We start from the raw sequence: 27,107 nt of genomic DNA on the forward strand, positions 1-27,107 counted from the left end.
ACATAACCATCATAATAAAATAACATTATGATAATAATTATATAAGAAGTACTCATCAATCATTCCAACGACAGCACATGTTCAAAAATCTGTCTGTAAAGGTCAATCAAAATGCTGCTGCAAGATGCTGTTCATGTAATATTTAAACCAATCTAAGTATAATAAGGGGAAAAATTATGTGAAAATGTGTATTAAAGAACAGTGCATGCAGATGTGTGTAGAGTATGTTAAGGTGTAAGTCCAGTAAAAAGCTTATTATTTGACTTAAAATAAATACCCACATTGCTATTGAGCTAGGATTGACGTTTTTAAAGACACAGTACATACTTAAGTCCTGATGTGTCAAAGCACCTTAAACACATTACAGTTTTATGATGAGGTTCTCTGATGTAAACAAATGTTTGTTTGTTTGTTTTTTTTTGTAGAAGTGTGCAGATTTGAATGCATCCTGCACACAAACATTTGGAAATTTCAGAAAATCTGAATATGTTTAAGAAAAACACTCAGTTTTGACAAATCAAGTCAAGGGAGAGTTGGTTTAGAGCCATTTTGGGATTTTGAGCTTCATTTTCTATGAGAGGTTAGAGAATGTTGAGGCCTCCAGGGCTAAATGTTGTGGTTGAATGACAGCTCTGAAGGGTTTTTGAGTTCGGGTCAGTGTTAGGGCAGCTAAATATTCAGTGTGTGTCCAGTATTGTGTTCTGACTCAACGGCATCTAAGAATTTTGTGACATTGTGCATTGAATGGCACGCAGAGCTTAACACTTTATGAAATGTGTCAGGTTTGAAGTCCATTGTTGGGCTTTTTGCTACAATATTTATTGAAATAAGAAGGTTGTCATGTCAAGTTTGTGATAAGACCAGGTTGTGCACTGAAAATAAACAGCCATATGGGTTGGGTTTTAGCTGGTCTGACTTTATGTGTTCTACAAATCATCCATGGCGGGTGTGTTATAGCTCTTGAAGAGCGGCTGCATAAAGAGGCCGATGGTTCCTGCAACACACACTAAAACAAAGATCCACAGAAACAGACGGTCGATCACCATAGCCACATATTTCCAGTCCTCGATAATCTGTGAGAAAGAGAGAATATGCAGTTTCATTTGAATTTATGTTTGATATATCTGCACTACCATTCAAAAGTTTGGAGTTAAGATTTTTCTATTTTTTATATATTTTAAAATGAGTTTTATTCCTTTGATGACAAAGCTAAATTTTTAGCAGCTGTTATTCCAGTCTTCAATATCAATATATAATAACTACATGTTTTTTAAACAATTACTGCATAAATAAAATATATATATAACTATATCTTTTTTTTTATTATTATTCTTTTTTTTTTTTTTTTAAATTTAAGTGAAACTCAACACTCACCCCTTCATCATCATCCTCATTCTTCAACTTGTCAGCGATATATCGGACCCCCTTCACAGCCTCCTCCATGTCTGCAGAGCACTTTACCGCCATTCGCTTACGAAATTCTGTGCTTTCCTGCAACTCGCCAGGTCTCCAGCCAATGTGCTTGGCCTCTTCATTGACAAAGAAGGTGGAATCAGTCTCATCCACCTCACTTTTTGCTGGGAGATCAGATGAAGAGCACTGCTGGTGCTTCCTGTTAAATTTCTTACGTTTGTTGGACTCTCCCGGTCGTCGCATGAATAGGAAACCAGGCAAACGGAACAGGAAGTAGTATTTGACCCACTTGGGCATAGTGTGTGTGCTTGGGGAACGATGGTGCACGTTTAGCACACACACACTTGTAACAATTGAAAAAGTCACCAAGACCATGGCGAACATCAAGTACTTTCCAATGAGGGGCACAGCGAGTGAGGTCGGCGGTACGATTTTGGAAATAAGCAAGAGGAACACAGTTAAGGCCAGAAGAACAGAGATACACAAAGTCATCTTCTCCCCACAGTCTGATGGGAGGTAAAAAACTAAGATGGCCAGTGAAGTGATGAGAATACATGGGATGATTAAGTTAATGGTGTAGAACAGCGGTTTGCGTCTGATGATAAAATCATACGTTATATCCAAATATGTGGCATCATTTGGGTCTTCGTTTTTGCGACCAGGCAAGGACACAATATCCCATTCGCCACTTGGCTTGAAGTCATCTCGGCTGGCAAAGTCCGACAGCAAGATGAGGTCGATTTCTGTGTGGTCATAAGTCCATGAGCGAAACTTGAGTGTGCAGTTTTGCTGGTCAAAGGGGAAGTCCCGGACCTCAATTTTACAGGCACTCTTATAAATGGCTGGTGGTAGCCAGGCAACCTCACCGTTATTTGACACGACCGCATTGGAGTAGAAAGACACTTCATATGTCCCATCAGCACTAAAAATGACAAACACGTTGTTTTAAATTTGTTGTTTTAAATCTAAAAAGCAAAGTATTCTTTTTTGCTTGTGTGCATGATAAAGTGCATAATAAAGGAAAGTTAAATCTGATACTCTTATCCCGAGTGCCAGCTCATCATCAGGCAAAAAACACTGTCATTCTAATCTCAGTCTCAGTTCCTGAGATTAACGCAGTAACTCTGTCCTTGGTAAAGGTGAAACCCTGTCCAAATCCTGCATTGATGCAGCATTATAAAAAGATTAGAAAATAAGTCTCCTGCTGCAACCTGTATTTTTTATAAGGATTTAACCTTTGAATAAATAAAACCTCTTGTAAATTATCTAAAGGGATAGTTCAGCAAAAAATTAATATCATTTACCCTCATTTCGTTCCAAATCTGCATGATTTTTCTTCTACAACACACATTAAGATATTTTGAATTTTTTGGTCATGCAATGAAAGACACTGAGATCCAGTGTGGTTCTTGGCCCCACAGATTTTCAGTGTATCAGCAAATACAGTTGCAACATTCTTAAAAATATTCTCTTTTGTTTTCTACAACACAAAAAAAAAATAGTCAGGTTTGGAACAACATGAGTGTGAATAAAAGACAACAGAAGGGCTGGAAAATTTCTCACTTGTTGTACAGGACAATGTCAGGCAGCCATATATGCTGGGTGGGAAGGCGAACTTTCCTGATCCCTTCATACTCCTCTGGATCCCACATCAACCGGTAATCATTCCATACCTGCAAAAGACACATAATTTAGAAAGACTTTTAAAGACATTTATTTATTTAAATTTCAACCCAAACACAAAAGTTCCACTTCTCTTACCTGAGAGAGCCAACAGTTTGTGGTCATGATCTGCTCTCTCTCATTCTGAAATACAAACATGAACATGTTATAAACATTGAATTAATAAAATGTGCCATGTGTGGAAGCTCTTCATGTTTCAACTACCCACCACACTGATGAGCTGGGCAAGGGACACTTGGATTGCAATGGTGACCTGCTGGCTCTTGTTGACTGCCGGACGGATCAGTTTGTTGTATCGGTCAGGGGAGAGTAAGTAGTTTACTAAACGTTCCTCCACCTCTGCACACCATACAGCTGAAAAACGGGACGTTAAACAGGTTAAAAATGTTTAAGAAAAGGTTTTGAATTGAATGGAAGAAATGAATTTACTTGGGATTACTTGGGATTTATCTAAATGACTTAAAGGGTTAGTTCACACAAAAATGAAAATTAGGTTGTTTTACTTGCCCCGAGGCATCTTGTGTATATGACTTTCTTCTTTCAGATGAATCTAGTTGGAGTTATATTAAAAATTGTGTTTGATCTTTCAAGCTGTTTAATGCCACTCAGTGGATGTTGCAGTGCATCAGTCCAAAAGAAGTTAAATAAAAAGCACCCATCCATTAAAAAAAAGTGTCTCACACAGCTCCAGCGGGTGAACAAAGTCCTCCTGTAGTGAATCGATGCATTTTTGTATGAAAAATATCCATATTCAAAACTTAATAATCACTTTAATCTAGCTTCCCTGTATGAGGCGTATGAGGTCGGCTTTGCACATGCATCGCTCAAAAGTGACGCACACAGAAATCAAAACAAAACAAAAAAAATGGTCACTAATTAGAAGTACAAAAAGAGGATTTGTAAAGAATGTCAGAGGATTTCGATATAAGCCAAGAGTAGACTGGTTTTCCTTTGCTAAAGAAAGGAAACTTTGCTTCCTTTGATCCTGTAAACAAATGTTGGTTTTGACAAGACTCACCAGCGCATGCGCATGCGCAGCACAAACACCCGCTGAGTGGCATTAAACAACTTGAAAGATCAAAGACAATATAACTTTTTAATTTTTAATATAACTCCGACTGGATTTGTCTGAAAGAAGAAAGTCATATACACCTAGGATGCCTCTGGGGTGAGTAAAACACAGCCTAATTTTCATTTTTGGGTGAACTAACCCTTTAAGGTCATTGCACACTGAGTCTGAAATTTTCAACATGTCAATCCTGTTTACACACTGCCTCTGAAACTTTCGTCTGTCCTAAAAAATTTGGATCAGGTTCGATTTTCTGCATTTTTGCATCCATAGCAAGCATTTTGATAGGAAAGGATGACGATTATGAAAAAAAAAAAAAAACGGTTTGCTTGGTCACTTTCTCAATGAGAATGGGTAATAAATTTCTATCTGGATACTTTAGATTGGTTGTGAGCCCTGTGTCTCACCTGGTTGCCCACCGACAGCAACATTAACCAAAGTTGCCCGGCAACATTGCTCAAAATGTTGCACCGTGTATCTGCAGCCTTGCACATATGTAATCCACAAAGAATTTGTAACACCATGCAAAATTTACACAACATTAACAAATGAACACAAGTGACAAATTGGGCAAAATGGGTTTTGGTTGGTAAATAATTGAAATATTTTTTTATAATTTACATATATTTTAACAATTGTGTTTTGCAAAAAAAATAATAAATTTGGGGTTTCTGGTCAATTTCTCATTATGCTATATTATCACTAAATCGCATTCAATCATTTATCAACGTGTTTTCTTTCAATTAGCACAGGTTTTTGTATTTCTTTTTACAACTGATAGTTTATAGACCTCATTCTTATGCAAATTGATACATTGACCTGAGCTTATGGGTCTCATTTTTTTAGTTAAAAAACAAAAACAAAAACTTATTTGCAGATAATTTTGTCAATACTTAGTCAAAAACTAAAAAAGGTCAGATCAATTATGCCTACAATTAATTAGTTCCAAAAAGAAATATAAAACCTGTGAAAATGTAAAAGAAAAGCAGCTCATAAATAGATTGAATCCAATATTTGGAAATAATATTGCATAATGAGAAATTCATAGGCAATTTCTTGTAGGCAAGTCTTTTTTGACTCTGAACACCACAAGTGTAACAAGGTGGGGGTAAAATCTAAAAATTTTCGAGAAACATTTGGGAAGTTGTTTTACCCTGTGTGATGACAATCTTACTGTTGTGTGTCTTCTAACAGCTTTTACATTAAAGGAAAATTAATCATTAGAAGTTATCAAATTTTCTACTGTTTTCATGACTCTGCTATAAATATATACAGTCAGAGGCAGAACTATATTTTAAGGAAACAACATGGCCAATAAAAACATTTTATGATTGATTTTATTAGATTTTCTACATTTACTCATCATTGGCACATGCAACTACAGGGTAATTTTGAACAGGCAGGCCAAAAAGTAAGTTTCAGAAAGAAGAAAAGAGAAAGCCCAAAACTCTACTGGTGTTTCTGTGCCACTGTCTCTAAGGGACAGCAAGTCAGGACAAATGACATCACTCTATGGACAAGCAGTGCACTGTGGGGACAATGAGTACAGAGACTACAAGATTAAAGTTGACAGCAGAAGCACTGGGGCAGCAGTCAGCATTCAACACACAATCACTCAGCCTGTGCTCAGTGAGACATACTCCATCTGACTAACAGCTCAACAAGTACAGCTGAAACATTAAATGAATGCCGTGATAAGCCATTTTGGGAGCCATGTGAGCAAACCAAGCAGAACCAATCTGAAACTCTCCAAGAATTTCCCAAAGCTGAGAGGGAAAGTTTTCATACACAACCATTTCTGAGAACACATTTTTGGAGGTTATTATTCAAAACAGCAGAGGCGTCAGACTGTGTATGTGCACTTATAAATAAACACTTTATTAACCTTTAAAGCTACACTTTAATGTCCATTCAATGTTTTATGACCTGTCTTTTCTCAGCAGATAGTGATATATCAAATGAATTAATCCACTAATCATATAATTAACTGATTTATTCAACTGACAGCCCTGCTACAAATATTTCAGCAAAATAATGAATCTTTCTAAGCACACGTTGATGCAACCTCTGGTAAATATCTCTCATAAAGGTCAAATTTCATTATCCCTTCAAAAGAATTAACACATACATTATTAGGAATCCAGATAGTTACATAATGAGCCCCATTCATCTGTAAATAAGATGCACCGAAGCAACAATCCTCATGATTCACGGACAGCATGCAGAGGGTCACAGAAGCCCTATGCCACATCTCTCATTAAGACCCCATGGGGACGATCATTCTTTAATGCCAAACATGAGTCAGCGGTTCAGCCCATCACTGCGCCATCAGCACACATTCTCTTTATCACAAGCGCTCATATTACAGCATATATGAAAGCAGAGTCTGACAGTAATTATCATAATGAGGGTTTAGTGAGCAAAATGATATGACCATAAATGAACACTAAACACAGAAGTAATTGTTTCAGGTTACGCATTATGGGTAACATATCGGAACATCTTAAAAATCAGATTACTAGAAATATTATTACAAAAAAAAATGTTCTTTGAAGGAAGTGTTTTTTGTTGTTGTTGGTTTGTTTACTTGCATATTAAAAACATATAACTACTGTATAACATAACTGTTATATTATATTAAATATATTATATATTATATTATATTACATTATATCATATATTATTATATTATTATATTATATATATATTATATTATATTATATTATATTATATTATATTATATTATATTTTTTTAATTTAATTTAATTTAATTTTAATTTATATAAAAATATGTATGACCTATTAAGCCTTTTCAGTTTTTGATTTATGAGCAATTCTGTATGGAAGCCTGTTTCTTATGAAAGCGTCTTTCCACCACAGAAAAAAAGGTGACTTTAATCTCAAATTTCTGACTTCTTTTTTCTTCACAAATAAAATAAATCTGCAATTCTGAGAAAAAAAACTAAAAATCACTTAAAGTAAACTCAGAATTCAGAGAAAAAAAAAGTCAGTATTGCAAGATGTAAGCTCAGAATTCTGACTTTCTTTTCAGAATCGCAAGATAAACTCAGAATTGCAGGAAAAATTAAGTGTGAAATAAAATTCACAATTAACTTTTTTTTTCTTTTCTTTTCTTTTTTTATACCATGGCAGAAACGGGCTTCCATATTTTCTGCTTCAGAGTAAAAAATAAAAAAGTCACTTCAACTATTTATCTCACAAGTGTGATTTATTTCTTGGAATTGTCACTACCAGTTTGGACTTCTCCCAATTGTGTCTCACAATGTGACTTTATAACTCACAATTATAACTTTATACAGTATCTCCCAATGTGAGATTTTAAACTGTTTATTTGAAACTTCATTTATTTATTTTTTACAATTATTATTATATTTTATAAGTGGCTTCTATAATTATGAAAAAATGAAAACTGTTCTCAACACCAGTGTATTTGATCAGTCTATTTGTCTAGAAAAATCAAGACTTATTTATATATATTAAAAAAAAACATTACATTAAAGGTTAAATTCATATCTAAACTTTGCACTGTAATGTCAAATGTTTCTCCAAAATCTGTATGAAGGAACACATCTTTGTGCTTTTGATGCACAACTGAACTGTCAATCGTTGTACTTCCTTTCTTAGAGCAACTGCATCCAACTGAGACTCCACTAAAGTGACGACTAAATTCATTAAGCTAATTAATTAACACAGTTACCCATTATAATAATTATAAAAAGAAAAAACTCAGTACAACATTGGTTCGAGATTATAACATCTGTCTTGTTTAAAATGACTATGGAGGATGCTGTCTAGAGTGGTGACTAATATCTGTGGAATACCCTATGAAAAAAAGTGTTACTAAACCCCCGACTTAATCAGACAAGCCCCATGTCCTGCTTCAGGGCTCTTCACCAAAACACACACTCCTAAACAACCAAGGCAGGACAGGGACTTGGAAAGAAACACACACACAATCTCAAGATTATACAAAACAACACACACACTCACAGTTGCATGCTCTGAGCTTTTCCACCCCGGTGCACTTTAACTCTGTGAATAATTCAGCTGCACTAAAAAAAAAAAAAATCTGCCTCATCACACAGACAGCAGCAGCAGCAGACACTCACCAACCCAGACAAACACACACAGACCTAGTCTATCTCTCAGAATACTTTACTAGGGATACAAATAATAACATAGTATTCAATATTAGCATCAACACACAGCCACACACACATAAACACTTCCCATTCAAAGTTAAATACAGATTTGCTCTTCTTTTTGACAGGGCAGTGCTTAACCAGTGTATCAGTGTTTGAGTAGCATAAATATCCACCAACTAAATTATTAAAAGCTACTCCTTCTGCAACCAAGCTCCACAGCATCAAACAACTTACCTATATATATATATATATATATATATATATATATATATATATATATATATATATATATATATATTCACTAGCTATGGCCCAACAGTTACCCTAGTGCCGCATTTCAGTGTGTGAGAGAGTCAAATCCACTTCATGGTTCCCTTAAAAGAGCATGTTTCAGTCTTTCTCACACCCTCGCTCAGATGCTTTCTTTCTGCTGAAGGCTTTTCCCCATTTCAGCTTGCATTAGTTTAAGAATCTGGGACTGTGTGGGGGTTTAAGTATATCACACTTTTTCCAAGAACATGTTTCACAATTCCTACAGAGACTGAAACCCCATAATTACACATTAAGCAGACAGCTTGTTCAATTATTCTTTTCAACATATTATACAAAACCTGGTTTAGGTAGCCTAACTTCTATTTATTGGGCCGAGCGTGTTTTTTCAAGCTTTTTTGAGGTTTTAATGTGTTAATACTTTAAAACTACACTACATTTATAAAAATATAATAAACTAATTCATCAAGAATGCATTAAATTAAAATAAATGCTGTTTTTTCTTCTTTTTCACTTCACATTTACAAAGAATGTTGAAAAAATGGATCACACATAGATAATAATAATAAGAACAAATGCTTTGGTGAGCATAAGAAATTTCTTACAAAAAAAGCATTTTAAAATCATGCCAACCCCAACCTTTTGTACTGTTCTTTTTATTATTATTATTATTATTATTATTATTATTATTTGTTTATAATCCGAAATGCTGTACACTTCTCATGATTTTTGCGGGGGGGTTTTTTTGTTTTGTTTTTTGCATCTTTATAATGAATTGCTTGCTGTATTCCTCATTTGTAAGTTGTTTTGGATCAAATTGTCAGCTAAATTAAAATTGTCAAATGTAGTGTACATATCTGATTGCTCATGTCATGACCTTGGTTACTTCTGTGTAACTGACTCACAGCTTAATGTGTGGAAACACTTCAGCAATAAAAATCATTAATGGAAGCAGTGATACTGGGATCAATACTGCTAGTGGCAATCACAACAGTTGGAAATAGAGCCCAGTCCTTATCCATAGCTTTAACAAGGGCTTACTTTACTTTTTGTTAGAATGCAAGGTGTAATAAAAAGTAATTAATAGAGCTCACTTAAACACTGCCTCTATGCGCCAAATCAGTTTTTTGTTGTTATTGTTGTTTTGTTTTTTTACTTCAGCCAGCCATAATATATGTGTGCAACACACTATGTGCAACTGCATGGTTTGATAATACATGGAAGCAATAAAACGACTCAATTCAGGTATTTAATAACAAAATATATTAAATCGAGTTTTGTGCACAAACAAGACTTCAAAAAAGCTGTCCTTCAAAGCAACAACAACTTCTTAAGTCTATGTTTATTCTGTATATGTGTGTGCGCACATGTATATGAATGTGTTTAAGAGACCCTCTCTGCAGCTCTGACTCACTGAGCAAAAGATCTAATCAGAGTTATGACAGAGTTAGCATAAGCATGCCTCAAGAACCAAAACACACACAGATATACACAAACGCTATCACCACGCAAGCCCTAAAATGGACTGAAAAAGACACTATGATACTGAATTGCCAAAGTTTCCCTTCACTACTACACAGAGATCAAGAAAATACATGACCATGCAACCCTGATGAAGGGTCTATTCTATATACCTATTCATTGTAAATTATCTAACAGCTAATTCATGTTCAGTGTGAGACTGATCAATGATATTAAGTAATAGTCATCCTTCATACTCAGTGAAACATGATGCACTCACAAAAGACTCTCTGCTGTGTGGGCACTGAAGTGATGCTTCACAGCTGGAAACAGATCTGTGAGTGAACTGAGCTATGGGGCACAGAGAACGTGCCATTATGTGGACTGACCCAATTTAACCCCTTAATGCCACTGGTTACAGGTCTAAAGAGAGATGAGAGCCATGAGTTTTCAACTATAAATAAAAGCACAGGTTGTATTGATTTCATGTGCATCTTCTCCATGTCTAGTGTAAACAATGTCACCGAGCTATTTAATGCTTGTTTTCCCTCCTGAAATTTAGTTCTGTATCAAAGCTTCACAAAAGCAAGCACTACCTCTGATAATACAGTTGCAACCACCATATTTAGCACACATATATATATATATATATATATATATATATATATATATATATATATATATATATAATATATATATATATATATATATATATTTAGTAGCCTATTGAAAGAGCTATTGATTATATAAATTATTATAAATTCAATAAAACTGATCCAGCTCAAGTCATACTCATAATATACAAAGATCTCATTGGTCACATTTGTGACGAGTCAGTGTTAAATAACTGATTGATTTACACTGTAACTACCTTGATTCAATTAAATAATTATTTAGCTAATTGTATTTTTTTAGACATTTGTATTTTCCCCATTGTTTTTAATTTTGCTTATTTATCGTTTTCAGTTGTCTTTTTGTCTTTAAACAACTGCGCAATTTGTGATTTTGACTGTCACTATTGCGACCAGACGTAAAACACTCTTTCACTAAGTTTTAACTAAAAATATAACATAAATAATTAAGCGCATTTAAGACTTAATTGTATTAAACTAACAGAAGTTAAGATCCTAAGCTTTAATGATAAAGCAACTGATCACTGAAAGTAACACCCATCAATGAAAAAAAGAGCTGCATGCTTACTCGCCACGGTGAGCGCAACAAACCAAAGTCCTGAAGCCATCGGAGCTGCCATCTCCTGCAGGAGCCCCTCCGTCCACACTTACATCAACTGACAGGCAAAGATCGCGTCTTTACAGATCCATTTTCCCCGCACACTTCACAACGACAGTCCCAAAAAGATTTAAGTACGCAACAACGCAATCTTATGCCCTGAGATTGTGAACAATTCGAGCGTGTCTTACGCCTGGAGAGATGTTCGGTTCCTTTACAGTGATAATCAGCCACAAACACGAGCGTTATGATAAAAGGTCTTTGGGATTTTCTCTTCTGCACGCGAACTGACTCGCGCGCTCTAAGCAGACTGTGCGCTTCTCTTGCGCGCGCGGCAGACTTGAGCGCAATCAAGCCATCAACTTATATAAAAACAAGTCTTCTACCTCTTCAGTTCACAGCCCACAGGGCATATTATTAAAAATATTTCAACAATCCATTAGTCTTTCCCATACCCTGTCGAATGACATCGATTTTAATGTCGTTTTAAATATATACACAATTTTAGCAGGTGTTGATGACCCAGTGTGATAACATAAGTTATGATAATTACTGGCTCAAGTGCATATGGTTAAAAGAACTGCAAATTGCCACTGTGTCTTGCATGAGCAATTGGCTAGGTGTGCGTCACGGGGGAGGAGAGTTTGCTGGTTGTGTGTACTGCACCATGGAGCATAAGAAACTCTCTTAATACACATTTACATGAGTTAGTTTTTCAGTTCCTTTCTGGGAGACATTGTCAGAAGGGTTATATCTAAATAACATTAACTAACATAAACAAAAATAAAAATCTATATCTATATTTCAAAAACAAAAAAACCTTAAAAAATAATAAAAACTCAAAACTTGCTATCTTTTTGCTATCTACAAAGTAAATAAAGTGAATACAATGAATCCACAACAGCATATTCAAGCTAGAATCACCTATATGATAAATATAATAAAGATACATTTTAACCAAAATGCATTTTCCATAAGTATTATGTTGGGGAAATTTGGGACATGGCTTTTATATGCTACTGGTCAAAACAATGGTTCAGTGTTACTATGTACACTTCTGGTCAAAAGTATGGAATAACTAAGATTTTGATTAAAGAAGCCTCTTTTCAAGGCTCACCTAAAGCTGCATTTATTTGATTAAAAAACTGTTCTTCAACATTGACAATATTAAGACATTTTTCTTGAGCATCAAATCAGCATATATTAGTATCATGAAAATGTAATGTATTCCTGTGATGACAAAGCAGTCATTACTCCAGACTTCAGTCACATGATTCTTCAGAAATCATTCTAATATACTGATTTAGTGCTCAGGAAACATTTTATTATCATCATCAATGTCGAAAAAAGTTCAGAAGAACAGCATTTATTGGAAATAACAATCTTTTGTTAAGTCTTTAATGTTGATCAATTTAATGCATTGCTGCAGAATAAAAGCTTTAAAAAGTTTTAAATGGTAGTGTAACACTTTCCACAATAAATGCAGTAAAAACTGTTCTTCAACATTGACAATATTAAGACATTTTTCTTGAGCATCAAATCAGCATATATTAGTATCATTTCTGAAGGATCAAATCTTTTAAATGTGAAATATTATTGTATGTTTGATCAAATAAATGCAGCCTTGGTGAGTATAAGAAACTTTTTACCAAAAGATTTCAAAACTTTGACTACAAGTGTATTTTTTTGCCATATAATGTTTTGGCCTTCACAACTGTTTTCCTTGTTAATTGAGGCTGAATAGGCTATAGTAGGCTGTCTAGTATCAAGTCATTATTGGGACAGCATGCTTATGTCAATGTGTCACATTAACAGTACAATTTTTTTGTGGCCAATTATGATGGTGCAAATATCCCAAAAAATTGCAACCAAGACTTTAAGACTTCATCCATAGATGAGTGTCAAGTTCAGAATGAAGAGAGCTCATTGAAGTTTACTGCAGTTTCTCAGCTGCTCACTTCAAAGGATAAATATATCGCTAGAAAAGCATTGTTTTCTTAATTAACTTTCAATGAACTTAATTAACCATGAAAACCCCAATCATGGACGCAAATTAATCTCTCACACCCTGTCACACATAAAATCTCATGAGGAAAGACATAACACAAAACGTCGCAAAGCAGTGGACCCTTGAGGCGAGGTACAAAGCAGAGGCCTGACGCTATGGTTTTAGAACAGGACAAAACAGGACTCTCGTCTTTCCACAAACCCTCTGCAGTGAATGCAGAAATCAAGAAAGCATGAGAGCAAGAAACCGAGAAAGGACAAAAGTATGCAAAGGAGTCAAAGGAGGCATTAAAGTCAGTGAGTCTACAAAGTGGCTATGGATTTTTAAACTTCCTAAGCCATTCATGCATACACAAACATTTTCATACACAAGCATGCACATACTCAAGGCTCTCTCACTCAGCCATGCCCAAATGTTACAGCCATTAGTGTTGGGTAAATGGCTGCTAATTTAATTTAGTCTGAGTGAAAGAGGACCTCACATAATGTTACCTGATACAAAAAAATAAAAAATAAAATACACAAACAATTCACTATCCACTTCTGTTACATGTTTATTCTAATATGCAGCCTTTTGAGGACACATCTGAAATATCTTTTTTGAGCCTAACAATAACATTGTGTGTTAACAAACTGCAGAGCATTTTGATCAAAAAATCTAAACTTAAAACATCTTCCCAAAGCTGATGAATCGCTTTGCTTTATTCTGAGCACAATAAAGCATGTGTGGAGCAAATCTATACATGAATGCGTGACTGCATACACATAAACATACCTACATTCACCGCCATTTACGTATTGCCCTTTTCTGACTGTCTGCAGCATGAAGTCTGGTTCGCCATCCCTCTCATGCTCCAATTCCCCCAATAGGAGGTGTTTGGGGACAGAAGCAGACTGCAGTATAAAGATTTAAATGCTAACAGACATTAGCTCACCATACTGATGCCTTATGTTTACAAAGCAGAAGCACTCATCCATGGACTTTCAACATGTTCTTGGCAGTGAACATGGCAGTTTACCTAACGCATAGCCAAGATAAACCACTTCAGCATCTGGTGGGTGATGGTTAGTCACTTCAGTCCTCTGATCTCCAGAAGGTGAAAACAGCTTCATTCATTCTTTGCTTGGGCTGAACACACAAGCCAAATGCATCTAGCTGAGACAAATGAAATAAAACAATTGACAGTTTTAAAAATGTCTTTACAAAAATATATATATATATATAATAATAATATTGCACAAACCTTTCAGACCATGTATGAACATATGTAAAAATAAATAAATAAATAAATAAATATTGTTTTTAACTGAACAGTGTACATATTTACTGTACCGTACAAATCCTTGCCAATAACCAAGCTAATATAATTTATCAGAGGTTGATGACAATTTCATCACTACTATCATAATAAATATTCCCACTCTAGTCTTTAACTGTGTAACATATTCTACTATACAGCTTTTGTGTGTGTGTGTGTGTGTGTGTGTGTGTGTGTGTGTGTGTTTTGATGAGCTTAAAATAAACCACGTGTAAGATCTGCTAATAACCAAATCACACTGTGTGAAAAAATATGCTTAATTTGGAAGACTGCTACAGGGAATGAAAAACACAGGGGAAAGCTAAATCTACCTAAAGAGTAATAAAAAGAACATAATGTTGTTTCAACAAAGAAGTCGATTTTCCCAATTCATAAAAAATAATAATAATAATAATAATAATAATAATAATAATAATAATCATTTATCTGCACACTTAAGGTTTATTTACTTACGCATGGCTTGGCACAGTTACGTCTTTTCTTATGGCGCCACCTTGTGGTGAACTAGATACAGTCCAGGACACTGTCTAAAACAGTGAAAATAATCACGTTTGTACTTTCTTAGAAAATAAGGATTCAGATTTCAGTCTTAACATCTTACTGTTACTGTGAACGATTTTAATATATATGGCTTTTGAAGCATATAAGTGGTGTTTTAAATCTAAGCCTAACACTAGCCAGTTGGAAAATGTTAAACTCTATTTGCCTTGATGATTTGATTGATTGATTGATTGATTTCACTTTTAAATAAGCTAATTTGAAAAAGTCTCACTTTTATTTAATAAATCTAATTTATGTTTGTTTGTAAAATAATAAAATAAAAAAATAAAAAAATAATAAAATAAAAATAAAATAAAAGTTGTCGTTTTTTTCCCTTTTTAGATTATTAATAGCGGTCCACAAAACATTTTTTTCTGTTATGTATATATTATGAAATTTTATGTTACGTACATTTTTATTATTGTTTTATAGATATTTATTTGATTATTTTAATGTCAATTTTAATGTTGTATTTATAGCTTTCCCAGACTAGGGCTGCGTTCCGTTCACTTTTAGACAATCACTCGCTAATTTCCCTACGCACTTACCCTCAGGGGAATCCACGCCGCCGTTTTGAAGCGCATGCCAATTCGTCAAGTGGACGAGGGAAGTTTACATGGACATACCCTCGACCCCTCGATTCTGACCGAGGGCGCGACTCTGCTTCTTCATATGCACACTTCAGGCCACTCTACAGACCACAATGCAACCCGACTATGACGTCATCGCAGATCGCGTTTAATTTATCCCCACGCCAAACATCTCTGTAATATATAAATTATTATTATTACTTTACATTTGTAACAGCCCAAGCTTACCTATATACAAACAGAATGTTGCACCAAACTAATTCGTGAGGGGAAAACTGTAAACAATAAACCAACTCGCGGTTGATCAGGGGCTTAATTAGGACGCTCCGATTCAGCCCATAAGGGTTCCGCTAGTAGTTTTTACTTTATTTTTTATTTTTTATTGCAAATTCAAAGATGAAATTAATGAAATACAACTTTGCATACATTACACAAAATCTATCAACAACACATCCAAAGTCATCTAAACAAATGGAAGAGAAGAGAGAGAGAAAAAAAGCAGGAACAGAACAAGTAGCCTAAAAAAAAGAGGATTATAAAAAAGGGGGAAAAAACACATCAAAACAAGTATTAATCACGGTACATGAGAGATCTCATCATATCTCTTCAAAAAATAAATAATTTTCTTGTTATTAATTACTCTTAGTGATTTAATTAAATGTTCTACTTCACAATAAAAAAAATCTGTAAAAGTAGGTATTTTCTTAAGAAATCTTTGTTTGTGAAAACAGAACTTTGCAGCAAGAATAAGAAAGTTAACAGTTGATTCTAAAGATTTGTTTTGGTTTTCAAAAAAACAAACAACATCCTTAATGTGTAAATTACAATTCACCTTAACTTTAGAAAAACAATAGGAACTCAAATCTTTCCAGAAAAGTGATGAAACATTACATGAGAAAAATAAATGACAAATATCTTAACTTTCTTGTTTATAGAAGGTACGTATATCAGCTACATCACAAAATTTTGACGAAAATGTTGTATGTAAGATTTTGACTCTACTAAAGCATAAAATACCATAATATGTTTGCAGAAATTTAAGAAACATGCTAAGTTAACATATTTGTTTATCTGAAAAACAATGCTACAGTCAGTTATTTTCCTTTGAAAATGTGTGTTCCAGGCCGGAATGTCGGTCTTTGTTTTGGTTTGTGAAACCCGCATACTGCCAGTTTACCCAGTTGTTTTTCTTGACCCTGGGTTGCCAGTTGGCGCGCCACTGCGTATTTTATTTCATTCATAGTCAAGTGCACTCATTCCTGTTTGTGTCGTCACTCTGGCAACCTGCATGCGTCAATTCTGAGGAGGAGGGGCCGGGTGAAAAAAACCTTCTCCGATATTTTGAATTTGGACTGCAATACCTAGTTCAACCACTCTGTGCCAATCCTACATACAGCACTTCTTTCACTTTATTCGGTATACAGTATTTATAAGGTAATAACCACGTTTTCCTCCATTTAATGTTATCAATTTTAGAACCCCCCAAAATTTTCCCTTTTGGAGAAATTGAGTTTCAAGATTGAGAAAGTTGACGAATAAATGTATTATAACATTCTTTACTTAAAAGCCAAACACCTCCCAAATATAACTGTGATAGTTGTTTTGTGCACCATTCATGGGTAAGGGAAGCTTTCATTAGAGATACTAATCCATCTGGAATCGCCTTTATAACAGAGTTAAATTCTTTAAACGGAGCGGGACATTGATGGATATTCATAAAACATTCATAAGATAACAAATCACCATTAGAGTTGAATAGATCAGCAACAAAAATAGTTTTTATTAAACCATTTATCAAAAAAGATTGATCGATTTCTAATTTTAATATCCAAATTATTCCATAAGATGGTTTTGTGGATGTTTTTTTTTGTTTGTTTGTTTGTTTGTTTTGTTTTTTGCTTGTTGATGAAATCTAGCCAGTTTAATAGTTAATTTACCAGTGTAGTAACTGCATTTCATCTAAAAAGAAAGGCCTCCTACCCTCTTAAATATATTATTTGGAATAAAATACCACAAAGAATCTGACCCATGACATCTTTTTAACTGATTAATTTTAAATGTATTGTTAGTTTCATCACAATTCAGGACTTCGAGACCCCCATCACTCCTTTTGTTTGCTAAAACATATTTCTTCAGTTTGTGAGATTTATTGCTCCAGATAAAATCAAGAAAAATCTTATCTATATTTCTGGAGGTGTGATTATCTACAGCTAAAGACAGGGAAGGGTACACAAATCTGTATAATCCTTTTGTTTTGGATAAGTAAACTCTGCCTGAAATTGATAAATCTCTTTGGAGCCAGTTATTAAAAATACATTTTGCTCTCAATAACCTCTGAGAAAAATTCTGAAATTGTCTACTAATTTTTGTTCTATGAATTCCCAAATATTTCACTGCGGGTTGCTCCAGTAGTGGGCACTCATGCAACGTAATCAATGACGTACATCCGAGTAAACGAGACGGAGGGAAGTTAGCGAGTGAAAGGCATAAAAAAGTGAACTGGAACGCAGCCTAGATCCCCAGTCCTTTATCTTAGTAGGAGGACTTCCTGTCGGGACAGACTCCAGAGCGCTATCATCACCGTTCAGTTCCCAAACAAACTTTACCAACTCACACTCCGCTCCGCAACTTTTCCTCCAGCGCCCTCCATCGAGAAGTACCGCTGCCAGCCAGATCCGTTTGGAAAACAAAAGCAGAAATGTCCCCTCCGTCCGCACGGCTTCAAACCAAGCCCGTGATAACATGTCTGAAGACGTTTCTGATCTCGTACAGTCTGATTTTCTGGGTGAGTGTGTGTTTTCATCAGATTTGCCGTTAGCTTGAGGCGGCTATCAGCACAGCTAACTCACTCAGAACAATGGCTCAGTCAACAAACAGTCCCAACTCTTGGTGTAATCCTCGTTCAGATTTATAAGATTTCTTTATGAAAAGATACGATGCATTTCTAAACATCATTCAGATGTTGAACTATCTTCTGATTAGCAAAAATACTTACAAAAAGATTTACACAGACCCTGTCGATTAAGTTACGTTACCTTTTATTGTTACCGGCTTGCTTAAGGATTTTCCCAGCATTTTAAAATTTATATATCAAAAGTATGAAATTAAACTTTAATTTGGGGATATTGGTTAAAATTTATTACAGACGAAGAAATACAAAATTTCGCAACCTTGTGTAACGCTACTTTGGCAAGAATAGTCACAGCTGTTTTGATCGCTGTCCAAATACATTGATCTGTATAGAGATTCAATAAGGAAACTGAGATCAAACGTGAACTAAATGGGTGCGAAGTACGATGCAGAAAAAAATGTCATGTGGATAAAGTAATAGTCCAAGACAATCAGTTGCTTATGATCGAAATTATAACGCTGCCATTTATTTACCCTTGGCAGTAATACACATCACCAAATAGTAAATAGGCCGGTCACTGCACCAAATTATTACATTTAAATTTACATTACATTACATTTATGCATTTAGCAGACGCTTTTATCCAAAGTGACTTACAGTGCATTCAGACTATACATTAAATTGTAAATTAAACAAAAACAAAAAAAACATACAGGTTTCAAAGTCATCAATATCATAGCATAACGTAAATTAATAACTCCAGTCTACAACTACTATAAAATATCCATCTTTATCTACATACATACAGTTAACTTTACGTATGTAGTATACAGTTAATCTCAACTGCATGATTGATTAGTGTCACAAAATATAAACTATATTATCATCCAGTTCAAATCTGCTAATTGTGACTATAAAATATGAAGTATATTAAGATATAATACACATTAACATCATGTTGTTCTGTAAAGACACTTTAAACAGTGTGAATTTGTGAAAAGCGCTATCCAAAATGACTTGACTTGGCTTTTATTTATTTTGACCTATTTCTAAATAGGTCAAGGCTTGTATTTGCTCACGACAGTTGTCTGGAAACTCCCAGATAAAAAAATAAAATAAAAAAAAAACTCCCAGATTAAAAAATAAACAAAAATAAAAACTCCCAGATTTCCTGTTATTATTTAAAGGGATAGTTCACCCAAAAAATGGAAATTTATCTGCTTACCGCACGAGCCACAGGGTTTAATTTGGTTTTGTTTGTGTATGTTTTTTTTTTTTAGTTTTATTGTATGTTTTCGCCATGATTCTCATCCACTTATATTATACTTATATTATATTATAAGACTGACAGACTGCAACGGTTTGAGCTAAAAATCTTGGTTTGTGTTCTACTGAAGAAACAAAGTCACCTACATCTTGGATGCCCTGGGGGTAAGCAGATAAACATCAAATTTTTGGGTGAACTATCCCTTTAATGCTCTAAACTGTCTGAGTTTTGAAGCTGAAGTGTAATTATAAGGTTTGCGAGGGTAGTATTAAGAATGCGGATGGGCAAGACACAGTGCCATAATCCCTCAAGGCTGATTTATATGCGGAAAATATGACGTCAATGCGGTGTTGCCGGAAGTTTGCTTTGAGCGCGCACAAACTCATTTCACGTGGCGATGTGCACAGCATTTTTTGTAACTTTCCGTGCAGCTCTGCATCCGAAGAGGCAAGAGTTCAGGGCGATTCTGGCCGCACATGCACGTCTGTGCCGGCGTTTGTGTGGAACAAGCAGTTTAATGTGAAGATCAAACTCCATCAGGTGCTTTTTGACAGAAAACAATGCATAGTGAATTTTTTTTTTTTTTTTTGCATAGTTTGTCCAAGGCTTTTTATTTGAAGTACATTTTATTTTTATTGTATAAAAATAAAATTAGAATTCATTTAGATCCTAATTATACACTATTTGCTTAAAGTTGTCTTGTGTTTGATGCAAAATAATGCCAATAGTTTAAGATTGTTTTAAGTTTGTACATAAAGAAATTAATTCATCAACTCATTCATTACAAGACTTGTACCGGTAAATGACTTCTTCTCACCGGTGATTCCAGATGGTTTTAGAGGACAACTACTCCTCGTTGCCCCCTGTCGTTTTAAAGAATAGTACAACGATGAACGCGACAAGTATAAAAGCCTCGTCAGCGGAGGCTCACGAAGCGGAGCCAGGCGAAAGTATAAACCCCGCTTCAGGCAAATCCATAAACACTTATCGAATATGTCTGAGAGTCTTTAACTTTTCTTGTAGTTCACAGGAGTGATCTTGTTGGCTGTTGGAGTATGGGGAAAGGTTAATCTGGAGTTTGACCTCCTTCTGACTGCAGACAAGAGAACCAATGCACCATATGTCCTCATTGGGACCGGAGCCATCATCATCATCTTCGGGTTGTTCGGTTGCTTTGCTACCTGCCGTGGAAGTCCATGGATGCTGAAGCTGGTCAGTTCTAGAGATTTCACAAAATTTCAAAACTGAGAGTGATAAAATTCATAAATGTGGGAGTAGTTACAGCATATTCTATGTGTAGATTACAATTAGAATACATATGTCCTTTTTTTTTTGTAAAAATCAAAGAAAGAAAAAAACAGGTCATCTTATATGACACAGAACTGACCTATCATGAAAAATTGCTAGTTTGCATTTGATGTCCGCTTAAAAAATTGTCATTTAAGCCCTCAACCCTGTTGAGGAAAAAAAGGGAGGAAAAAAAATCTTTTATTAATTATTATTCTTTTTTTTATACCTTAAATGTCCAAACCTGTAATTTTTCACACCAAAAAAACAACCAAAAAAACATATTTTTGCAACATTTTACAAAAATCAAGATTAAATATATGCGGTCAAAATCCCATGTTATAAAAGATGAAGTGCTATGAAGGCTATTTAAGACAATATTGGCTGATTAGCAATGCTGACCTAAAATGCAAAATGTCTGCACTCTATCTTTTCACCGTTCCCATATCTCAGAACTCAGTTTTTGAAATAAAGAGTAAAGAAAATACTATTAAAAAACTTATTGAGTCAACCAGGGGCCAGTTCCATAGCCACCATGTTAAGACTGTGTCTTAAGAACTAGTTTGACCAACTAGCAGTTGCCAAGGAGTAATCAGTCTTACTTTTCCAATACAAATAAAACCAATCTACCTTTTTAGTCTTGAAGAAAAAAAAAATAGATGACTTTTTAAGATTAAAAATAACCCTAAGAAATAAAACAATTACCCATCCAATACCACCCCCTCACCCAACACGGTAAGATCACAAGTACCCTTGCAAGACCACCCCCTCCCCCCACACACACACACTTTCTCATTGAATCTGAGCAAATTTCATAGGTGACCTATTCTGATTTCAAAAAAGTGAGTTGTCACTAAAAGGTCGTATTCAGGAGTATTCATCTATGATATGAAAGCTTAATTTCTACAGCCCAACATCTGGAGTCTTGCTTCATGACTGCTTAATTGAATAGTTTTGTCTACACTGTATATTTGAATTTTTATAGATTTGTCAGTGTAACTTTTATTAACAGTTGGAAAAAATAGTCTCATAAATATAAAATAAACCGGCTCATATAATATTTATTTTTACCTTACAAGGTAGATGATCATTTCTGTATGTTTTAAGTATTTTAAAATTTTCAGGTCTTATTTTGTACCATTTTTCTTGAAATTTCATTGTTTTGAACATTTTTGTTTCAAAAAAAATTTTCCCCTCCCTTGTAGTATGCTATGTTCCTGATCCTTGTGTTCTTAGCTGAACTAGTGGCAGGTATATCCGGCTTTATTTTCAGACATGAGGTAATTCATTTTTTTTTTTTTTTTTTTTACATTTACGTACAGTATTTCAAATAACATCTGATGTCTGCAGCCAAATAATGTTTTCACATTTTTTCTTTATTTTCTTTGATTAAAGCAGTGCTTCAAGGTGTCTATAATAAAGCTGAATCAGTCTACAGTGGTAAGGGCAACGAAGATCTGGACAGAATCCAGAGAACAGTAAGCATGTATTTGTTTTATTGGGATACAGTACAAAGCATCGGCATTACATCAAACTTCACTTATCTGCTTAAATGTTATTTTGAGGAATGTAATTTATTTATTTTGTCAATTGTAGCTGCAATGCTGTGGAGAGAAGAACTACATCAGCTGGGTTAACACGGATTACTTCAAAAAAGAGGGCATCCCCAAAAGCTGCTGCAACATGACTGCTGGTGTAAACTGCACTTCTGCAGAACTTAAAGATCTTAACACGGCTGCATCAGTGGTATATCAACGGGTAAGATCTCTGCTGTTTCTGAACACTCCTAAATCAACAAAATCATAAGAGTTATTCTGAATTCTGGGAAAAAAACATCCTTCTCTTGTAGGGCTGTTTCTCCCTGATGACTACAACTTTGGAGGCCAATCTTGGAATTATTGCTGGAATTTCTTTTGGAATTGCGTTCTTCCAGGTATTCATTGTGTCCAGTTATTTTATATATATGTATATGTATCTAGTCTGTAATGCATCTAATAATATATGTTTTCCATTCAATTCCTCATCAGCTCATTGGGATATTCTTGGCATTTTGTCTGTCTCGCTATATCACCAACAACCAATATGAGATGGTGTAGTGATCCACAGGTATACTTTCTTACTCTTCCCGTTAGGCTCTTTTCTGTAAAATGGCACAGTTTTGTGTTGTTCTACTACATGTTATTTAATGAGTATTTTGATTGATAAAAAATGACTAGGTTCTCATTTAAGGGTTCTTACTGTCGCTTCTGTCTGATTACAGGATATCAACTGGAGATCACAGAGAGCTGAACCTGATAAAAAGGGAAACCATTTAGTTTCAGTGTTTTGTATGTGTGCCTTAGCTAAACCTTTCATTTTAGAGAATTTCTGAATGCTTTTTAAAGAATATTTCTTGTTTGTAAGTGCATTGAAGGCAAGGAACCGATTTGCATTTGTTTTGCAAGAGTGTAAATATAACAGCGATCAGATATACAGAAGTTTGTAGAAAGTGCATGTGTTCTAGCCAGTGTTAAACCAAGAACCAGTTATTCAGTAAATAGTGACTTTTGTTTCATTGGAATTAACACATGCTAAAACTTTGCATCTAGTAAAAAAAAAAAAAAAAAAGTAGTGCAATTTCTTGCATGCAACTGAAGTTCAACATTTGCCAAAAAGGATATTTTTGAGTGACTTAATAATTTGAGACATTTAAGATGTTATCCACTCAACATGTTACACAGGGAGTTCTGTTTATGTCACCAGCAGTTTATTTTCAAGAACTAGTTTTAATACATGTATGTTCATTGCCATTTGGATTGCTTCTGTGAAAATGTGGTTATTTGCAATTTCTCTACAGTCTTTATTAATGTAGCAGCTATAGTGTTATTTGTAAGGTTATTGAATGTCATGGTGAGAGAAAGGTTATAGTGTGTCTTTGTCTTCAAAATGTGAAATCTTTTGCCGTCCAGGTTGATCAGGTAACAATATTTAACATGTACATACAAAGCTACAAATATCGCCATTATCTATACAGGGGTTGAGCTGTATTTAAAGACATCTTTGCATTTGTAAGGCAAATAAGGTGATGTATAATCCAGATTATTTTTTTAAACTAGAATTATTTTCTCTTGTCACTTCAACATAATCCTACCGATTAGCATTTGTCATAAAATAAACCACCCTCTGCGTTTTGTCAGCATATGGGTTTACTTTTGGGGCATGTACACGTTGTATCTTTGTAAGACGACAGACTGGCAACAGCCTGGTCATTTTTGTGCAAATTGTAAAATGCATAGGAACAATAAACTTTTATATGAGCATAGACTTCAGACGTAGCACCACCAGATGGCGCTATCTATTTATTTATACGACTGTATCTTGCAATCTGGGTTAGGAACCAACGAAGAGTGGATCAGCAGGTCCATAAGGGCGAAGTGTGCCATTTGGGACAGGCGTATGATATATAGAAATATAGCTAATATTACTATCTGTGATAATTATAAATCGCAATTACTGTCCTAAAATGCGTTAAATCGAGCGGGTGCACATCACATTATTAACACTGAATGACCATTAGAGAAAATAGTAATTCGTAGGTTAAATCGCTATTTCTTTAATCACCACGAGCAAGAGCTCATAATTAAGCTTTGAAATCGATCACTGCGTTAAGAGTAAAGAAAATATTTACACATCCTAGTGTGAAGAGATTATTATATTCTGTAAAAGATCCCGACAGGCGTCGATGCAGATGAAATGCTGAAGCGCGATTGGTCCGAAGGCCTGCCAATCACTTACAGCTCCGCAAGTCATTGGACATGACGCTTCCCCGCCTGACGTCAACAGTATAAAGTTTGTCGGTCCTCGCCAAAGCTAACAGAAGAAGGGAGCTTTCTTCTCAGTTGGGGTAGCATAAAATATTGGCTGTTTCGTCAATCCTTTATAGTTTCTCTTTGGGTTATTCCAGTCCAGTAAACAGTTTCGTCCAGGTTAGTCATTTGCATCTAAGTCTTTTTTGAGATTTATTGCGTTGTCATTGCAAGGTCAGGTGAAGTGACGCTTGTCTCGTGTGTAGACGTGCAATGAAAGGTTCTGCATGCTCGTTAGTGCAACATCAGAAAGGCAAAGGCTTTTAATGAGATGTTTCATCATAAACATAGTTTAATTCTGTTTGGTTGTTGATGCTTTAAATAGACAATGCAATATATCTATCTATCTATACTAGCGACGCGGCACTGAATCGAGAGGTTCTAGGTTGAACTCATTGAACCGGGAAATCGCGGAGTTGCTTCATTAAATGGCGGTCTTCCAGTTATAATTTAGTGTTTAAAAGAAATTTAAATTTTAGCTCAAGCTGAATTATGGCTGCAGCAACTGAATTAGGACACGTGAAACTGTAATAAACTTAAATGTACCAACAAATGGCTTTATGCGAAGGTTTTACAACGTGTAATGTCGGGATAGACTTTTATGCATCTACTGTTGGTTTATGAATTTAAAAAAAAAAATGCTCAGTCAGTTTGTCACTGTAAAATGGTTGCCCTGTATTGCAAGAGATTTAAATCTAAGACCCTTTTGCACTGCCTCTTTGAAGTTTTGATTGTACCCTTTCATTTCAGTTTTGCCATGATGCAGCTCAGCAGCGACACACAATGCAACAAGCACTCGTTGCTCAACGTTATGAACCGGTTCATCGCCGCTGCCAACAACATGGATGAGACCATCATGGTGCCAAGCTTCCTGCGGGACGTTCCTCTGGAGGACCAGGACAGCCAAGCCTCTGTTAGTCCCAATAACAACGAGCCCTCTTTCCCCAGCAAACAGAGGGACATGTATGAGCACTACCTGCTGCTAAAGTCCATCAAGAATGACATGGAGTGGGGCCTGCTGAAGAGAGAGATGGGCGGCAGCTTTCTAGAGATGGCAGTGAAGCATGAAGAACCGCAGGTGAACGGAGGAGCTGCAGAGGAAGGCTCTGACCTGGAGGGCCAATTCCACTACCACCTCCATGGACTGTTTGCTGTTCTGTCCAAGCTCACGGTCCAGGCTGACCACCTCACGAATCGTTACAAGAGAGAAATCGGTGGAGGTAGCCTGTTGCGATAGGATTGATTGGTTTAGAACTAAAAAGGACTATTCTTGAACCATTGGACTGGGAAGTGAATGGGTGGCAGTGGACCTAAAGGGCTTCAGATTCCCCTCTGCCATCAAAAAAGGGTTTCTTGCCCAAGTTGGTTGTCCTGTGGCCTGTCTTGGTGGTATCTGGTGCTTTCAGGACGTTTCCTCTAGACACTAAAGGGCTATGAGAGTAATGGGGTTTTTACACTGACCGTTTCAGCAGCATGCATCTATTCCATTTAGACTTTAGTTTGGGTTTTGTTTTAAATCTCTGTATGCCAGGTCAGAAAGCCCTTGACGTTGTCATTTAAAGCTGTAGAAGAATGTGGATGCTGGCAATTCAATTCTTTCTATTAGCCAGCCAATGCCTTTTAATGAGGGGATTTTATGTATTAATGCTGCTCTTGTCCATGTAAAATGGCGTGCCTTGTTTTCACTTCCCACTTGTGCTGTTCTCACACGTGTGCTTGTCATGCACTGTATCAGTTTGAACAGGGCCCATATGAGTCTGTATGCCACTTTTGTTTTTTTCTGGTTTGTCCTAAAAGATTTCAAGTTTTATATTGTGCTGTAATATAGTGACTTATTAAATAAAGTGTAACTTAAACTGCCTCACTGCGTCGCCTTCCTGAGTGTTCCCTTGAATTTCCTCTCCTCAAGTGCAATAAGATGCCAACGTTTACCAGAAGGCTGGGTCAAATATCTAATCCTAAATGGAGCTAGTGAGTATCTGCTAATCTAGTTTCGTAAGGGATGTGTCTCTTGCATTGTGTGTGAGGAATGCGTTTTAAAGGCAGGTTTGAGCTTGACTTTTCATTAGTGTTCTCATGTTTGCAACAACTTAAAGGGACAGTTCACTT

At 35.4% G+C, this 27,107-nt stretch overlaps 3 protein-coding genes across 6 annotated transcripts; 2 read left to right on the forward strand and 1 right to left on the reverse strand.

Moving 5' to 3' along the window:
* Positions 1 to 53: 53 nt before the first annotated feature.
* LOC109101518 (neuronal acetylcholine receptor subunit beta-2-like) lies at positions 54 to 15,817 on the reverse strand. 4 transcript variants are annotated; one of them, XM_042738245.1, is made up of 9 exons: positions 15,707 to 15,817; positions 15,072 to 15,145; positions 14,319 to 14,455; positions 3,305 to 3,450; positions 3,175 to 3,219; positions 2,977 to 3,086; positions 1,629 to 2,335; positions 1,375 to 1,529; positions 54 to 1,073 (listed from the first exon to the last, which is right to left on the reverse strand). In XM_042738245.1, the coding sequence occupies exons 3-9, from the start codon at positions 14,410 to 14,412 to the stop codon at positions 927 to 929; spliced, it is 1,404 nt and encodes a 467-aa protein (XP_042594179.1). In that variant the 5' UTR covers positions 14,413 to 14,455; positions 15,072 to 15,145; positions 15,707 to 15,817; the 3' UTR covers positions 54 to 926. The 4 variants fall into 4 exon arrangements, with proteins under 4 accessions (XP_042594179.1, XP_042594177.1, XP_042594180.1 ...); XM_042738243.1 differs by having other exon boundaries at positions 1,375 to 2,335; XM_042738246.1 differs by having other exon boundaries at positions 1,375 to 2,335; positions 14,374 to 14,428; positions 15,707 to 15,816.
* Positions 15,818 to 18,178: 2,361 nt separating this feature from the next.
* On the forward strand, positions 18,179 to 24,456 carry LOC109101511 (tetraspanin-7-like). Its single transcript, XM_042738248.1, has 8 exons — positions 18,179 to 18,533; positions 20,890 to 21,078; positions 22,359 to 22,433; positions 22,542 to 22,631; positions 22,750 to 22,911; positions 23,003 to 23,086; positions 23,181 to 23,259; positions 23,414 to 24,456. Exons 1-7 carry the CDS (start codon positions 18,447 to 18,449, stop codon positions 23,247 to 23,249), a joined length of 756 nt encoding a protein of 251 aa, XP_042594182.1. The 5' UTR covers positions 18,179 to 18,446; the 3' UTR covers positions 23,250 to 23,259; positions 23,414 to 24,456.
* Positions 24,457 to 24,960: 504 nt separating this feature from the next.
* On the forward strand, positions 24,961 to 26,859 carry mid1ip1l (MID1 interacting protein 1, like). Its single transcript, XM_019114878.2, has 2 exons — positions 24,961 to 25,118; positions 25,749 to 26,859. Exon 2 carries the CDS (start codon positions 25,756 to 25,758, stop codon positions 26,233 to 26,235), a length of 480 nt encoding a protein of 159 aa, XP_018970423.1. The 5' UTR covers positions 24,961 to 25,118; positions 25,749 to 25,755; the 3' UTR covers positions 26,236 to 26,859.
* Positions 26,860 to 27,107: the final 248 nt, after the last annotated feature.

Source organism: Cyprinus carpio, chromosome B14, assembly GCF_018340385.1.
Source record: "Cyprinus carpio isolate SPL01 chromosome B14, ASM1834038v1, whole genome shotgun sequence".
Lineage (NCBI taxonomy): Eukaryota > Metazoa > Chordata > Actinopteri > Cypriniformes > Cyprinidae > Cyprinus > Cyprinus carpio.

Bases quoted from the DNA above. Each gene is read 5' to 3' on its own strand.
- LOC109101518 (XM_042738243.1), bottom strand. From the start codon at position 14,412: ATGAAGCTGTTTTCACCTTCTGGAGATCAGAGGACTGAAGTGACTAAC. The intron at 3,087-3,174 runs GTAAGAGAAGTG...TGTCTTTTGCAG, and splicing joins CAAACTGTTGGCTCTCTCAG to GTATGGAATGATTACCGGTT. The intron at 2,336-2,976 runs GTGAGAAATTTT...TGTCATTTTTAG, and splicing joins GACATTGTCCTGTACAACAA to TGCTGATGGGACATATGAAG.
- LOC109101511 (XM_042738248.1), top strand. From the start codon at position 18,447: ATGTCCCCTCCGTCCGCACGGCTTCAAACCAAGCCCGTGATAACATGT. The intron at 21,079-22,358 runs GTCAGTTCTAGA...CCTCCCTTGTAG, and splicing joins GTCCATGGATGCTGAAGCTG to TATGCTATGTTCCTGATCCT. The intron at 22,912-23,002 runs GTAAGATCTCTG...CTTCTCTTGTAG, and splicing joins CATCAGTGGTATATCAACGG to GGCTGTTTCTCCCTGATGAC.
- mid1ip1l (XM_019114878.2), top strand. From the start codon at position 25,756: ATGATGCAGCTCAGCAGCGACACACAATGCAACAAGCACTCGTTGCTC.